We start from the raw sequence: 17,099 nt of genomic DNA, 5'->3' as shown, positions 1-17,099 counted from the left end.
CTTGCAATCCGGAGGTCGCGGGTTCGATCCCCGGCTCGTACCAATGAGTTTTTCGGAACTTATGTACGAAATATCATTTGATATTTACCAGTCGCTTTTCGGTGAAGGAAAACATCGTGAGGAAACCGGACTAATCCCAATACGGGCCTAGTTTACCCTCTGGGTTGGAAGGTCAGATGGCAGTCGCTTTCGTAAAAACTAGTGCCCACGCCAATTACTGGGATTAGTTGCCAAGCGGACCCCAGGCTCCCATGAGCCGTGGCAAAATGCCGGGACAACGCGAGGAAGATGATGAATTTACATGCCTAGTAGTGGAGATATTACGTGAAATCGAGCGGTCGAATTTCAAAAATCGGCCCCCCGGTCGGTACGGCGGGCGTGGGGCGGGTCTAAAGTCTATTTTTTTATTCGGTAGACTGAAATGACAGTTAATAGTATGAACATGAAATGTCATTCCATACTATTAACTGTCATTTCAGTCTACCGAATAAAAAAATAGACTTTAGTTGAGCGCCGTGGAGGTGAGCAGCGCGACGCCGCGCTCGTAGAAGGCGTGCGGCTCCTGGCCGGGCGCGATGGGCAGCCGCACCGTGAACAGCAGCTCGGAGCGCGCGCTGTTCAGGTACACGGGCAGCGTCAGCGTCTGCCCGCCCGCCGCGCCCGGGCTCGGCTCCGGCCCGCTGCCAACACAAACTAACATGTACACGCCGAGACCAAAAAAATAAAAAGATATTTATTTACCGACACAAAAAAACACAACGAATTGCAAGTACATTGAAAAAAAAAACAGGTAGAATTTACAAATATTTGTGCAGTAAAATGGATGAGATTCAGCGAGACCGCTGATTTTCCGTCCCCAACCAGAAAAAACCTAAAGCTAATTCTTAATTAAGTTCTTAAATCTAACAAGGCTAATTATACATTAAGAGGGCACCCGCTGTCGATACAAACTAAAATGTACACGCCGAACGGTGACAAGGCTAATTATACATTAAGAGGGCACCCGCTGTCAATACAAACTAACATGTACACGCCGAACGGTGACAACAATGCTAATTATACATTAAGAGGGCGCCCGCTGTCAATACAAACTAACATGTACAGGCCGAACGGTGGACAACAAGGCTAATAGGGATGATGACACATGTTGAATTTTATAACAAAATCTAGTAAAATAGCAAACGAGCAATTTATCACAATAATGTGGATATTAAAATAAAATATTGAAAAATTACAAAAATACAGGACCTGAAAGTTTCAAAATTTAAGTTTTTTTTAACTTCCAAAAACTTGGAGGATATAATCATACGGAGACACCATGTCTGTAATTTTCTGTACAAAACAGTCTGCCGATTTTTGCGGGGGAGGGGAACGTCAAATGTATGCGTAACGTAAAAATAGCCATGTTAGATAAACGTCAGTCCATACATTGTGTATGACCGTTGACCGCCTATTTTTGACAGAGGGGAAAGCCTGTTAATGGCTACTCCGTTTAGTTGTATCCTCCAAGTCCAAAAACGATAAAAGTAAAGGTACCATTCGATTCCTTACATTTCATCCAAAAAAATATTGTATAGCAACTATATACATAAACGCAATATTTCACCGACAAAAACGCAATTTTCTTGTTTTGTCCATACTACAAGATGGGCTCCGAGAGACCTTGACGTCACGGCCTCTGGCCGTTTGTATAGGGCGTTTCGCGAGTGAAGTGCGACTGTCGGCCTTTGACTACAATTTCTGACTTTTGTGTTACTTTAATGCAATGGGTCCCATATAGACATTTGATCCTAAAAACAAACCCGATCGATTGATACCATAAATGAAAATTAGTCATGTAGCCTATTATACATTAAGAGGGCACCCGCTGTCAATACAAACTAACATGTACACGCCGAACGGTGACAACAGAGCTAATTATACATTAATAACCTAGAAATTGTAAATTAAACTTCAATTTGTCTGTGACGTATACGGGACAAAGCGTTCGAAGGGTTAAGGTGACGGTAGAGGTGGGTAAATTTTCAGATTCTGTCAATTTACCCCATTTCACACACAAGCGCACTTCACGCACACTACCTCACTTTACTGGGACAGGTCATTGACCCATCAAGTTTTTTTAAGATTGCGTTTTGAGTTTAGTGTTAACCACTGACCTCTTTTGAGGAACAGAAACTGTAAAAACGTTCCATTGAAAGAAGAAAGAGAAACAATACATTAAATCTTGCTCTCCTTGTCTGTTCATGTCACACGTGACGTATTTAAATTCTAATTTAATTCATTTGATTGTTAACTATTTTCTGCATATTATGGCTTTGTCGAGATACCCGTTTTGTAAAGTTAAACCGAATAAACCCAGATGTCATTAAGTCAGATGTAAAATGTTATTTACTACTCTATACGGTTATTCATAAGGCGAAAAATCAATTCAATTAAAAATTTAAATAAATAAAGTTTCGGCAGGGTGGAAATTTAATTAAGGCCGACAAAATAAAATTTAATAATATATGTCGGCTGATGTACCCCTAAGATCTTTACAGATTTACTTGTACGAGTATCCTATATTCGCTATTTATTTTGCTATAAAATTTATAAAATTAAAATAAATAATTAAATATTATACTGGCATTCCACCGCTATTATTTCAGTGCTGAACTGATTATCTTCGATCGTAGCCTTGATGATGTAGTTGTACTTACACTTACGGCGGTAGGAGCGGCAATGAACCCCGCGCAGCGTAGAACGAGAGGTGCGTTGGGATAAGTGCATATACATATAATTCTTCGTGCGTCTGTCTGTCTGTCCGTCCGTCTGTCACAGTCTATTTTCTCCGAAACTACTGGACCAATTCAGTTGAAATTTGGCACACATATGTAAATTTGGCACACAAATGTAAATTTGTGACCCAAAGATGGACGTGTAACGTAAATAAAATGTATTTTAGAGAATTTGAAATACGGTAGCCATTTTTGGGGGGGGTAAATGAAAAAATTAAAAAATATGTTTTTTAAACTATATAGTGTTACATATCAAATAAAAGAGCTCATTGTAAGAATCTCAAACATAACTTTTTTTATAATTTTAGGATTAATAGTTCAGCAGTTATTCATGAAAATAGGCAAAAAATGATCATTCTCCGCCCACTTTCTCCGAAACAACTGGATCTAAAATTTTGAAAAAAATACACAAAGTAGTTCTTTACCTATATATGTCAGGAAAATCTATAAGAAATGTGCAGTCAAGCATGAGACGGACTTAATATACGGAACCCTTAGAATGCGAGTCCGACTCGCACTTGTTTTTGTTTAGCTCTTATTAGGTTTAAGGAGTTTTATGAGTGAAAAAAGAAGTTTTTTGTTTTATGTGCCCGCGTTATTGCCGATCGATTGTGTTTTAAACGATAATTAGACAAAAAAACTTGTTTTTCACCCAACGAATATAGATCCCCATGACACATCTTCCAAGTCGCCTTTGGATAGGCTTAATTTTAAAAATAATTGAAATAATGTTCTATATCATTCATACTTGCAAAAAAAGACTAAAAATAATTTACGTGACCAATGCTTATTATTAGTAAATATCTTACAATTTAATATCTGATATATCACACGATACAAAAAAATGGCCGCAAAGTTAAAAGTTTATTTATTTACGTTACTAGTCCATCTTTGGATCACCGACTCTTTGTCATATGTGAAAAATGTGTACCAAATTTCAATTGAATTAGTCTATTAGGGGCAGACACACGAGTGATCTTAAAAGGGATTTTTTTCTTGAATGATTTGTATGTACTTACCCCAACGCACCTCACGTTCCACGCGGCGCAGCGTAATCAGTAAGTACCTAATAATTAGTGTCCGACCGAAACACAAATTTCTGTATATATAAATATTGTTGTCCTACTTGCTCGCCAACTTTTGGTCTTTGTCACATAGTTTAGTTTCATAATACGAAGTACTATTTCGTATGTTTCGGCCAGGCCGAAAGATTCGGCCGTTTTTTGGCCGAAACCGAAACTACGGCCGAAACATGATTTTATGGCCGAAACCGAAACCGAAACCGAATCTTCGGTCGGACACTACGAATAATCACAATGGTCTTAAGTACCACAGACCCTACTGTCGCTTAAGTCCTTTATGCCAATCTCTGCCTATTAGAACTTATAAAAAAAAAGAAACCGAGTAATTATATCCAACTACCGAACCTGCTTACAAATTTTCTCGAGATATTTGAGAAATGTGATATGCAAAGGAGAACATTCGAACAAACGAAAGTATTTTTGCCCAAGCTGAAACGGAGACCTTCGCCTACGCTCGGTCAGTGATGGTTTAGGTACAGTCAGCTGCAGGTCACCCCTGCATAGAAGATTGTATGCAGGGGTGGTACCTTTTCTCTGCAGCTGACTGTACACCTATAAAAAATTGTTGTACCTGCTGCAATTTTATACCGGTACCGTACTTTATATTTCAACAGGTATAGTACCTTCAAAACGAAGCGGTATTGATAAATAATAACGGTACCGTACCGCCTATAAATAATAATAATAATTCAGCCTATATACAGGGTGGTCCAAACCTTGACGTCCAAAAATTTTTTTTTAGATTCCTCACGTCGTGGGCTATCAGAATATACCCCATGTATGTTAGCCGATTTTTCGTAGTTATCGAGTTATGATTTTTTTTTACTTTTAACTTTTCATATGAAATTCCGGGGTTCCCATACAGAGTGGCTAAAAAATAACTGCATTTCCGTTGCCAGGGAGGTTTTGGGATTATACTGAGCAACTTTTACAATGGGGCCAACCCCGAAACCGCGAAAAAAAATTACCCTTCCGTAGAAAATGGACTAGCCAAAATGTATAAAAAGCCAATTTTTTTTTCGCGATTTCGGGGTTGGTCCCATAATAAAAGTTGCTCAGTATAATCCCAACACCTCCCTGGCAACGGAATGCAGTTATTTTTCAGCCACTCTGTATGGGAACCCCGGAATTTCATAGGAATAAGAATAAGAATAGAATAAGAATAAGAATTGTTTATTGCCACATACATGAACATAAAATAGAGTTAGAATTACTTACATAATAAAATAAAACAGTTGTTATCATATACAAAACAAAAGTGAGAAGATCTTTGTATTAGGTTCCAGTCTCAGCGTGTGCCGGGCCTAGGTGCCCGGCGCTGGTTTTCAGACCGGTCCCAGACTAAGGACGGTCGGAGAATATTACCTACATAGGAAAAGTTAAAAGCTTAAAAAATCATAACTTGAAAACTACGAAAAATCGGCTAACATACATATGGGGTACATTATGATAGCCCACGATTTTTGGACGTCACGGTTTGGACCACCCTGTATAGACAATAATCTCAACGCTAGCCCAATGCGGATTGGGGACTTCACACACAGCTTTGAATTTCTTCGCAAATGTATGCACTACGAGTATGCAGGTTTCCTCACGATGTTTCCTCCTTCACCGAAAAGCTAGTGGTAAATATCAAATGATATTTCGTACATAAGTTCCGAAAAACTCATTGGTACGAGCCAGGATACCAATGAGTTTTTCCTTACCGCTTATACCGTAAAGAAATAATGCAGTCTCTGCTTTGCACGATTATTGTGTGGACATAATTCTTATAATCACCGAAACATACATACCTCTACGCACAGAATGTCATTGAAATAAAACATTGTTTTTTATAGTAAATTAATATAACATTCGATTTATACACATAACAATAAGCAGGCCAGGCCGCAGCGATATTGGCCTGTAAGCTTCATCTCGGTCTCCAAATCCGCAAAACTCGCTGGTACTAAATGCTGGTCTTGCCGTTATTAATTATCTTGATTCTTGAAGATTATCAGAACAGCACGTTACGTAATCGCATACATAGACGGAACGAACGTCAACAAAGTAGGTGTAGACACTGCAAGTCTTTAGGTATTAAACGAATTACGCTTCGTATTAATAGATGAGTAATATTTAAATGAACATATAATATTCTCTAACATAAATACAAGATTACAATTAATTGACATCATAAGTCATTGACGTACAGAAGTCATATACATTTTTATAATGACGCAAAATTGATACCAGCATAATGAAAATCAATCCCAATCAGTAAAACGAGTCTTTAAACTTTTTTCATTTTAAGCGGGTTTTGAAGGAACAAGTTACTTAAATTCGATTGTAATCGTATTGTTTTAGGATAATTTACTGCTGTTTTCGACCGTTACGACCCGTAAATAACAACAACTCACATTTAAAATTTGACTGGAGCTCGACGTGATTATATTTATTTACCCTATTTTATGAAATACAATTTATCTACTGGTATACATTTTCGTATGCGTATATGATGAAATGTCTTTATTAATGTCAAAAACGAGCTATGACGATGTACACGTCTGCTTCGATGCAAGGCCAACGGCCATCTGACTCGAAGAAGAGTTTTGAGTGATGTCGTCAATGTATGGAAATTATACGAAAGTTTACATTTGGGATTGAATTTCTGTGTTGTATTTGTGAGTAAAAATATAAGTAGATAATAATCTGGTAGTTTAGTTATCTAGCCTTCAAAATCCCACAACAACTCAATTACTGTCAAAGACAAAACTGTAATGCGTCTTGCTCAAACGGAACTCCATATTTTGATTTTTGGACACTTTTAGTGTCGATTTGTAGAGAATTACAGGAAATAAAAAAAAATATAGCGTGAAGAGCCGGTACACGGCTTCTTCGTGAACAGATTTGCGTATAATTTAATGCAGTTATTAATCATTCATTGAACAAATTGATTGCACAAAGTGAGGTCTAAATCGAAAACGTCATATACCGTCCCCTTAAGACGGATTGACGGAGTAACGTGACTATTTTGACTGACATATGTAATAATCACACACCTTGACTAAACTTGTGTAGTTTGGTTGTACCTGACAACTGTGTGAATATAAAACAAAAATAGTCAGTCAGGCACCTATAGTGCGTCAAGCAAATCTTGTCAGTAGCAATGTACTGCAAATTAAAGTAGGGTAACACCATGTAACACTCAAAGAGCAGAATTGCGCTAAGAAAAGCAGCAATGTACATCGAACCAAAACGTGTTTATTTTTCCACCCTTCATACGTCAGTTCGAGTGAATTATCATAACCTCAAATTTTAGTAATGTTTACCGTCAACGAGCATGATTGTACATTGTAGGCACCTTAGCTTTGCTTGAGGTCATGCATAATCTTGGTATTTAATGGTGACAGCAGAAATTTCTCTTGAAATAGAAACGATTCAGAATGTAAACAATAAGATGATGGCTGTCATTCACGATCCACATTCCACAGATAACACACAGATGACACGCGATTTTGGAATTATTCGAACACAGTGTTGCTAACCCGCGATTTTTCAAATTTTCCGCCTTTTACTACTGACAAGATTTAGTTGATCCAGTATATGTGCATAATTTGTGGCTCAAGTTTTATAAAGTTCAGCTGACATTGCTTCTCTTAATTTTTCACCTCTACGGAAAGTTCACTTTTCATAAAGTAGATTTTGCTGTTCAAATGTTACCTAACTGTTAGGTCCTAACATATTTCCGTCCGTTAGCTAGCACGGTTGTAGGGAGCGGGTAAACGGGTTACAAATAGCAACGCTAGCTGATGCGGACACATGCGGATTTTCCCTACAACGGCACCCGCCGCTTATATTATATGCTATAGTATGTATATACAGTGTGTAAGTCTAATACGGGCAATAAATTAAACCAGGTATAGAATTTACCCGTCTTATCATTAATTAAAATGTTTTTTTAAGTTACACTTAATTATGACCCTCTGATTATTTTTTTCCACATGTACCGAGCAGCAATGTACTGCAAACATTAAGAAACAGAAGATGACATGACATTACTAGATACGAGCTTTTTATAGTAACTGCCAACAAGCGTTGACAGTTACTTTAAAAAGCTCGTATCCCGTAACTTGTGTGGTGTATTAAATTGCGGGCCGAATTATTTTGTATGGTTAAAATTTTCAATGCATTTCTAAGTAAAATCTATCTCAATATACTTTTTAGGTCCTATGCTAACCACCGTTTAAATATTCGCCCGTATTGGATTTACACACTGTATATATAGCAGCTATACAATACGTACCGTATCCACGTGAGCACGGTTAGCGGCAGGTCCACCATGATGGTGTTGGTGAGCAGCAGCCGGTTGCCCTTCACCGTGGCGCCCTGCAGCTTGAGCCCGGTCACTTGGAACGACCACTCGGTCGCGTCCGCGGCTTCCGTGCCCGGTTCCGGTATCGTCACCTAGAGGAAAACAGATATCAGTAGTAATAGTGCATGAAAAGTGGTTCAAAATTGGTATAAAAGAAAATTAAGCGCAATCTCTCTACTAATGACCTACCTGTAAGTGTAGTTCTTCAAGTGACCACGAGTTAGCTTGCGCCACGCACTGGCGGGTGGCCGTGATATACGCCTCCGGGTTTAGGAGACCTCCGAGCCACACAGGGATGCTCTGAAAATAGTATTAAAGTACCGTATGAAAAATGTATAATTCAAAAACGATTTAGAATAGGGATGTTTCCTGTACTTAACATAAATTATTTCAAGCCGTGCACGAAATAAAGCACCAGATAATTATTAGAAAAACATAGACAGCAGCTATTTTTAAACACAATTTGTATTTAATAAATCGGATTGAAAAAAGTAGGTATATAGGAAGTAGGTGAGTTTACTGTGACGTCACTACATTCGTTTTCATATAAATTCCATATTAGCAAATAGTTTTGACAGTTCTAAAAAAGAAGCTGATTTGACTAGTAGGAATGTAGCCTATTGTTCATGCGTTGGTGCCGAATACGGCCTTAAGTGGTCGCGATTCACAGCGGAGAAACGATAAGGAACAACAACATCAGTGTATTTACTCCTAACAACTCACTTTGATGATATCGGTAGCCCTTATCTCGTTGCAATAAAGTTCATAAATGCCAATACCTGCAGCCGACGGGCGCCCTGGTCCGTGGCCACGCAGTCGGAGACGGTGGCGAGCTGCAGCACGCGGCGCGCGAAGTCGCCGACCCACTGGCGCACCGTGCAGCCGCGCGCCACCGCGTAGCGCCTCCACGCGCCCGGCAGCATGCCGCGCACCAGCGCGCCCACCATCGACCGCGTCTCGTTCGTCTGCTTCATCTCGCCCTGGACAGAAACAAGTGTCTTGTACATAGACTAGAAATCCTCTAGACGGAGTTTAGAGCAATTATTTCATGAGACCGATGCTGCCAAATATACGGGGGTGGGGGGAACGAGGTGAGCGAATCCCGTGCCGTGATTGGTCCGTTCAAAGACACGGACCAATCACGGCACGGGATTGACTTGAAGATGGAGTAAAACTACCGTATAAGTGGCAGAGGGGGTAGCGTTACTATACTCAGTCTAGAGGATGTCTTATCTGTGGTCTTGTAGCAGAAACCTCTAGCTACCCACCCGACAAAACTCGCCAAAACAAATGCAATTTTAATCTGTCAAAATTAAAATTCACAATAGAATGGAGTGGGAGATCTTTTTATTAGTCTCCGGGAGACTAGAGGATGAGGCCGCACTGGCGGGGTCGCCATGTGACATCGAGTGTTACGGGAAACAACTGTAGCGAAACTGTCATATGATTTGAACCGGTGTGCTTGCGACATATTACTCACATTACAAAATCAAGCTACAAAATGTATACCGCAATATGGTAAGGGTGTGATATTATGATTTCGTTAATTCTGCTAAATACAATATTAATTTAAATGTAGTCTGGCAAACTTGTCAGTCAGTAAAAACCAGGAAAACTATGCTCCTTTCTTTTGAGTGCTAGTACTAGCGTTAGACAATAGCATATGATTCTCTCCGTCTGTTTGAAATGAGACTGTCCTGGGCCAAGTCGGCCAAACTATAGTTACCTGACAGATAGCGAGCACGTTCCTGAGGTCGTGGTGCACTTGAGCCAACAGCGAAGCCCCGGCGGCGACCTCACGCTCGAAGAAGCGGTACAACGGATCCTTAATATTCTCCACTGTACGGCGCAGCGTCTGGGTGAAACAAATTCATCAATAGGCGTAGTCGGCCCTTCATGAGCGTCAAAAAATTACTTCTAAAATTATAAAAGTGGTTAGTTATGTTCTAATAGTCTGCAATTTACACCTTATAAAACAGTCCCCCGCCGCGTTTGTTTGTTTGTAGGTTCACGATAAACTCAAAAACTACAGAACGGATTTTCATGCGGTTTTTACCTATCGATAGAGCGATTCTTGAGAAAGATTTGTGTATAATTTGTTAACTCGTGCGAAGCCGGGGCGGGTCGCTAGTAATAAATAAAATTTAGTTCTTACCGGTAGTTTCTCAGGCAGGAGCTGGAGCCATCCAGTGGCAGTTTGATGGAGAGACTTCATCCAAGCCGGGCGGCCGTCGCCCTCCACCACCAGCGCATCTAGACAAACACATACAATGTACACCAGTCTTACACCGCCTTCCATCTGCACGGACACTTTGTGTAAGGCCTGAGTGGACGCTCGAAGCGGAGCATTCGGCGGGGCGTGCAGCGTAGCGTCGGGCTCACAAGTAATTTGAGCAGCGTGCACTAAGGCCGCTCCTGTACGCTTGTATTTGTTAAACATGCACGCCGCACGCCCCGCCCCGCTGCACGCCCAACTCGAGCGTCCCCTCAGGTCTTACACTTTGAGTTTAGGTTTAGCGACAGGGAACGTTGAATTAAATACGTCAAGTCTCGAGCAATGCATGCAAGAAGATGTAATATTGGTGGCATCATGCTTATTTGCTCGCGAGAAATATAAGCTGATATGTTTGTAAGAGCTGGCACCGACCGCCAGTCACTAAAATGTGTTTTTGTCGAGCTACGAGAACAACGACGTTTGCCTCTATCAAAGATAAAGTCAGTGGAAGCATAGAGAAATATAGTAAGACAAAAGTGCTCACTCCATACATCAGTTTTGATACCAAAAAGACTATTAGGATCTAGCATCGAGTAGCGGAACTATCAGTACTGCTACATCTATTTTCAAGTAGCAGTACTGATAGTTCCGCTACTCGATGCTAGATGTAGACACTGAAATTAATAGTCTTTTGGTATCAAAACTGATGTATGGAGTGAGCAATCTATGTATTTTTTTCTCTATGGTGGAAGTTACTGGTAAAGTGGTTGGTTACGAACTATTTTTAAGTCACGGCATTCTATGCCAGCTCTTGTAACACTTTACGCGTCAGGGTCTTATTGGAAAACGGAAAAATACAAACTACAAGGAGTTGGATTTCGCGCGCTGACACCGTGTGGCCAACCTTACAGTACACATTTATATTAACGAGTATGCGCGTTTTATGCGTTAGTACATGTGTATTTGACACTGAATTCGAAACGTATTTCAGTGCTTAAGATTCGTGCCAATATTCTTAGTGTAAACGTAAAATAGGCATTACTTCACAGTTTTGAATTTTAGGTTCAAATATACTGCTCTCATCGAAAATTCTACTTATTCTACTAATAGGTATACCAATTTAAAAAGTCGCCAAATTTATCGATATAAGTTTCGGACTTAGTAATTTTGGCATTTATATCAAATCAAGATTTTTTCTTCTATCTATAAAAATCGACAGAGCTCGATTTGAACTTAGTATACACTTTAAATTTTTCGTTAAATTTTTTATTCAATTTACTATAATGACCAAACGAAGGTACGAGGGTCACGCGGCAAGCTTTAAGTACTCCAAAGTTCTGTTTTGTGCAGTTGGAAAAGCCTGATGGAGCAACACGAGTGCGTTGCTGTAACGAACAACGATTAAGCATTCCAATTAAATCTAATAGTTACCATCGACTTCTGTAACGTGGAAAAAACAAAGACGATTAAAGCCAATAACTAGTTTGACGCCAATGTGACAATTTTGGGGTCCCGTTGTTTCCCATAAAGTTTTAAGTCATAATGTATTGTTTGCCATATTATCATTAGTCATAAAACTGAAACCGTTAACATTTCAGGATTTTCGTTAGGTTATCCTATAGATAGGTTAGGTTAGGTTTGTTTTATGGCAATCCTGAAAAGTGACGCATTTCTGAACCAAATGAATTATGACTAACGAAAATGCGGGCAAACAATACATTATGGCTTAAAACTATTTGGGAAACAATAGAGAACCTTCAATTTTTGCTATCTGCTGCTTTAAATGAGATTCTGGTCAGAGTAGATCTTCAAAAGAGTAACATACTGAGATGTGTCACTACTAATTTCCTAATTGCGGTTTAGCTACTTTAAAGAGAATCGTCCCTCACATGGACGGATTTTTATTTTGTTGTCGTTTTTTTTCATTTTAGTCAAATTTTGATAAAATTTGGTAGATAGAGTTCCTTATTCTCTATCGTAAAAAGTCACCGTACGTATATCCCACAAAATTTTCCACCGAGTTACGAAAACGTATGGAATTTCCGTAGCTTAAGGGTACATAATTTTTTTTGTCCCAAATTGGTATTCCGTGTTCATTCCGACCAGACTGGAAAGTTCTTCAAACCTACCAAATTATATCAATTTCTGACAAGAAAATGAAATCGACAAAAAATAAAAAACAGGCTATAGTTAGCCAAATTTATTTTACAGTACACATGGTGCTACTTACCCTAACTAGTGCCGGAAATAGCACTGTCCGTGCGTATGGGGCTATTCATAAATTACGTCATTTCAAATTGGAAGGGGAGGATCTGGACATCGGATGATGGTAGCATGACGTAGGAGAAAACGGGATCATTCGAAGCATGATTTTTGGATGATTTTAGGGGGGGGGGGTCAAAAATAGATGACGTAATTTATGAACAGCCCCTATGTCGAAAATTTAAAGTGGCATATGTACTGTAAAACGTTGTACGATACACATGCGAATAGGTAATTCGCAACTCGTGTCAATTTAAAACACTCCCTTTGGTCGTGTTTTAATTCATCGCCACTCGTTTCGAATTTCCTTTTCCGCACTTATATCGTAAATAACTATTACGGTACAGATGGTGCTACTATCCCGATATTAGCACTTTCCGTGTGTATGTCGAAAGTTTAAAGTGCCATATGTACTGTAAAACGTTGTACGATACACATGCGAATAGTTAATATACTGACTGTCGTCCTGCGAAGCGGCGTTGTACGCGAGCTCCTCCTCGTCCTCAAGTTGTTGCATCTTTAGCAGCTTCGACACCAGGTCACTGCCTTGCGTTGTCAGCAAAACCTGTACAAAAACCACACGTCATCATCTTACTACGCGTTGTCCCGACATTTTGGTAAACAACATACAAAAACAAATTAAATTATTTTCAGAAAATATTTTAATTTGTTTTTGTTTCAAGTAGAAACACTACTACGACTATATCACTACATAGTATAAAACAAGATCGCTTCCCGCTGTCTGTCTGTCTGTCTGTATGCTTAGATCTTTAAAACTACGCAACGGATTTTGATGCGGTTTTTTTTAAAAGATAAAGTGATTCAAGAGGAAGGTTTATGTATAATTTGTTAACCCGTGCGAAGCCGGGGCGGGTCGCTAGTAAATTATAAACTGAAATAAAACCTCTTCTTCTCAGTATATGACATTTATTTCAGTTTCTTTTGGTAAACTATTCCCATGAATAGGGTATTTGGCTGTACTTAAAATATATTATTTTACACCATGCATGAAATAAAGTACCAGAGGAAACGTAGAAAGCAGTTATTTTTGGACACAATTTCTATTTTAAAACCCGTACCTATAAAACTATAAGGAGTAGGTAATTTAATTGTGACGTCACATGCTAGTGATTCATATAACTTCCATAGTAGCAAAATATTTTTGACAGTTCGAAATAAGAAACTGATTTGACTAGTAGTCAAATCCATAGCAGACCTTCCAACGTAGAAGGGGAAACTAGGGCTCATTACGATGGGCATATTGGTCACTAAATTTTCCTTAGCTCAAAAGCGACTGGTAAACATACAATGATATTTCGTATTTACGTTCCGAAAACCTCATCGGTACGTGCGAGTTGTGACCTTCGGATTGAAAGTCGCACGCCTTAGGTGGTATTCTACCTGTCCAATGTGTGTTTTGTCTCTCATTTTGCTAGAGAGAGATAGTGAGACGCTATGAGATTGGACAAACATATTGGACAGATGGAATAACACCCTTACGCTTATTGTGAATAGTAAAGAAGCTTACGTATTTTTTATTTGTATGCAACAACTAACCTTTTCGGCGTTGTTAGGCAACCCGAGCCAGGACGGAGTCTGCCTGTCTGATAGCTCCTCGATCCACTTGAGGAAGTGGTCCCTCCGGTTGCCGTCGGGCATGGTAATGTGCCTCTGGTTGCCGCTCGCCTGCGAAGGAATAGGTCGTTAATAAATATTATATGTCGGGTAACTTTTCGCCTTATTATAGGGTAGTGGTGACTTTTCTACAATAATAGCCAATGACTCTAGTTTAACCTCTTGAATACCAAGAACACATTCATCGTAAGTGGTACCCAAAACCCCCAAAACGCGTACAGTTGTTATTTTTAAACCTTCAAGTAGGTAAGGTTTATTGTGAATTTTGATCCGTGTGAGTGATGTTTTTGTACTTATATAATGTATAGCGCGTTTATGTATAGGTATATGCAAATGATTGGGTAGGTTACTCTGTTACGGGTTGTAAAGTTGAGTAAGCTGAGTGAGAGTTGAGTCAGAAAGTGGGAGACGTAATATCCGCTTCAAATGACTTGATACTGCAGCCGTTAGCTGACGATCTAAACACACTGCCGCTGCGTCACTAGTTCTCTTCTTTTGAACTTGGCTTCGCGTCCATTAGCGGACTCAACTTTACAAAAAGGGCCGTTACATTATTAGCCACAAGGTACAAAATCCCTTACCCCATCGACATTAGCGACCAGCGCGAAGTCCGCCTCGAACGACCTCGGCGTGAACAACTTGCATAGGAAAGAGTGCAACAACCGTTGGTCGAACAAGTTGTCGATCTTGCCTCCGTAGATGCACTGCGAGAGTAGGGTCACTAGCGCCTCCCATGGAACCTTCTCGGGAGGTAGGTTGGTGCGGCCCTGGCAAATTAAATTAGATTTGATTAGTAAACACCCTCTTTTGTCTTTCTGGTACCTTGTGGTACATTTTGCTGCATTTGTAACCCTCTTAAGGGATAAGTTCACCTTTGTACTTCTTACTAATTGTATGTTATTTTTAATGTGTATTTTTGTACAATAAAGAGTTTACTACTACTAAACAGTTGAAACTGAAAGCAGTACGTGTTTGCTGTGTCATGTCATGAAAAAACTAGCACTTTGAAAAAGTAACATAAATTACGTTGGCAATGCTAGTGGCAGGCACAATTTATTTACTATTATCACATGCCTGAAAATAACAAGGAAAACTACAGTTTGGCCTTAATTTGTCAATAACTAAAGACGCTTCGATATTTGAAAGTAAATAACTTGGCTAAAATATTGTTTTGGGTAATTATACAATTTTTAAACGGTGGTTATCCATAGCATATATTCTAAATTTTCATTCAGATACATTTAATATAGTCTGGCATGTCTAGTAAATGTGTTACTCGATATAATCATGGGGATTAATCAATTTTATCCTCATAAGACCCACCATATAAACTTTCAATTTTTTTATTTGAACCTTATTCTGTAAGTAAATTAGAACGAATATCGTTTATTTTAAAAACCAATGAAACAAAAGAAATGCTACTTTATTTGGTTCATGAAAGGTTTAAATTAGATTGGTCGAATATGTACATTGTAATGAACATTTAGTTTTAGGAGATTAAAAGGCTTTTAGATCAATGTACCATGGCTGTGGCGTCGATCCAAGTGTCGAGCGTGTCGCACGCCACGCGCAGGTCGGACTCGTTGAACTCGTAGTACTTAGCCCAGCCCAATGGCACGTAACGGAGCCGCTCTTGAACGATGCCTGTGTAACAGATTAATCAGAAATACAGGTCCTAGTGTCCTGGGAACAATGCCTCAGGCTAATTTAGGATTAGATTTACGATTCATTTATTTATTTTGTTATTTAATCTGTTTTAAAGTTAATTAAGATATGTGACACTATAACTGTGAGGGACTACATTCCCCTACAAGTGTGATACAGTGGTAGCAAAAATTAAGATATGTGTCAATTCTAATGTGTATATGTTGTGTTTATGTGTAATTCTTGTATGTTTATTGTTGTATATAGCTATGTGTGTAAATCACATGAAATAAATAATATTGAATTGAATTGAATTGAATTGAATATAACATAAGCAAGAATTCAAATTCGAATGCATCCGTTAATAAACTTACCGTGGAACCACGCCAACAGGAAGTAGAGACGTGCGCGTTCTGAAGGAGGCTTCATCATACGAGCAGCGGGTACCTGAAAACAATTAAATTGTTCAAAACTCTAGTTTCACCAGATCATTTTTAGGGTTCCGTACCCAAAGGGTAAAAACGGGACCTTATTACTAAGACTCCGCTGTCCGTCCGTTCGTCCGTCTGTCACCAGGCTGTATCTCACGAACCGTGATAGCTAGACAGTTGAAATTTTCATAGATGATGTATTTCTGTTGCCGCTATAACAACAAATACTAAAAACAGAATAAAATAAAGATTTAAGTGGGGCTCCCATACAACAAACGTGATTTTTGACCGAAGTTAAGCAACGTCGGGCGGGGTCAGTACTTGGATGGGTGACCGTTTTTTTGCTTGTTTTGCTCTATTTTTTATTGATGGTGCGGAACCCTCCGTGCGCGAGTCCGACTCGCACTTGGCCGGTTTTTATACTTTTCTATGACTCAGTGCTGTTACTTGCTGTTGTTTTGTCCCAACACTGTTGTTTTCAGACTGGAGACAACAGTGTTATAATTTGCAATAAAAATACTGGTAACACATTCTGCAGAATAGGGTATTTGACTACTAGTCAAATTAGTTTCTTTTTTCGAACTATCAAAACGATTTTGCTACTATGGACTTTATATGAAACACTACGTAGCATGTGACGTCACAATGAAATCATCTACTCTTTATAGTTTTATATGAGTTCTAAAATTGAAATTGTGC

At 39.2% G+C, this 17,099-nt stretch overlaps 1 protein-coding gene across 2 annotated transcripts in view; it reads right to left on the bottom strand.

The window, feature by feature from the left end:
* Nucleotides 1-502: 502 nt before the first annotated feature.
* LOC134656346 (dynein heavy chain, cytoplasmic) overlaps nucleotides 503-17,099 on the bottom strand; it is a 100,165-nt gene continuing 83,568 nt past the window's right edge. For both annotated transcript variants that reach the window (XM_063511864.1, XM_063511865.1), the window contains 11 exons: nucleotides 16,344-16,416; nucleotides 15,848-15,969; nucleotides 14,907-15,092; nucleotides 14,248-14,376; nucleotides 13,150-13,255; nucleotides 10,369-10,466; nucleotides 9,940-10,068; nucleotides 8,993-9,193; nucleotides 8,403-8,513; nucleotides 8,145-8,305; nucleotides 503-680 (listed from right to left, as the gene is read on the bottom strand). In XM_063511864.1, the coding sequence (XP_063367934.1) occupies nucleotides 503-680; nucleotides 8,145-8,305; nucleotides 8,403-8,513; nucleotides 8,993-9,193; nucleotides 9,940-10,068; nucleotides 10,369-10,466; nucleotides 13,150-13,255; nucleotides 14,248-14,376; nucleotides 14,907-15,092; nucleotides 15,848-15,969; nucleotides 16,344-16,416 (1,494 nt within the window). The remainder of the gene's footprint in view (nucleotides 681-8,144; nucleotides 8,306-8,402; nucleotides 8,514-8,992; nucleotides 9,194-9,939; nucleotides 10,069-10,368; nucleotides 10,467-13,149; nucleotides 13,256-14,247; nucleotides 14,377-14,906; nucleotides 15,093-15,847; nucleotides 15,970-16,343; nucleotides 16,417-17,099) is intronic.

Source organism: Cydia amplana, chromosome 18, assembly GCF_948474715.1.
Source record: "Cydia amplana chromosome 18, ilCydAmpl1.1, whole genome shotgun sequence".
In the NCBI taxonomy this organism is placed as follows: Eukaryota; Metazoa; Arthropoda; class Insecta; order Lepidoptera; family Tortricidae; genus Cydia; species Cydia amplana.
The sequence above is the reverse complement of the archived record's forward strand: the minus strand, read 5'-3'. Positions and strand labels throughout refer to the sequence as shown.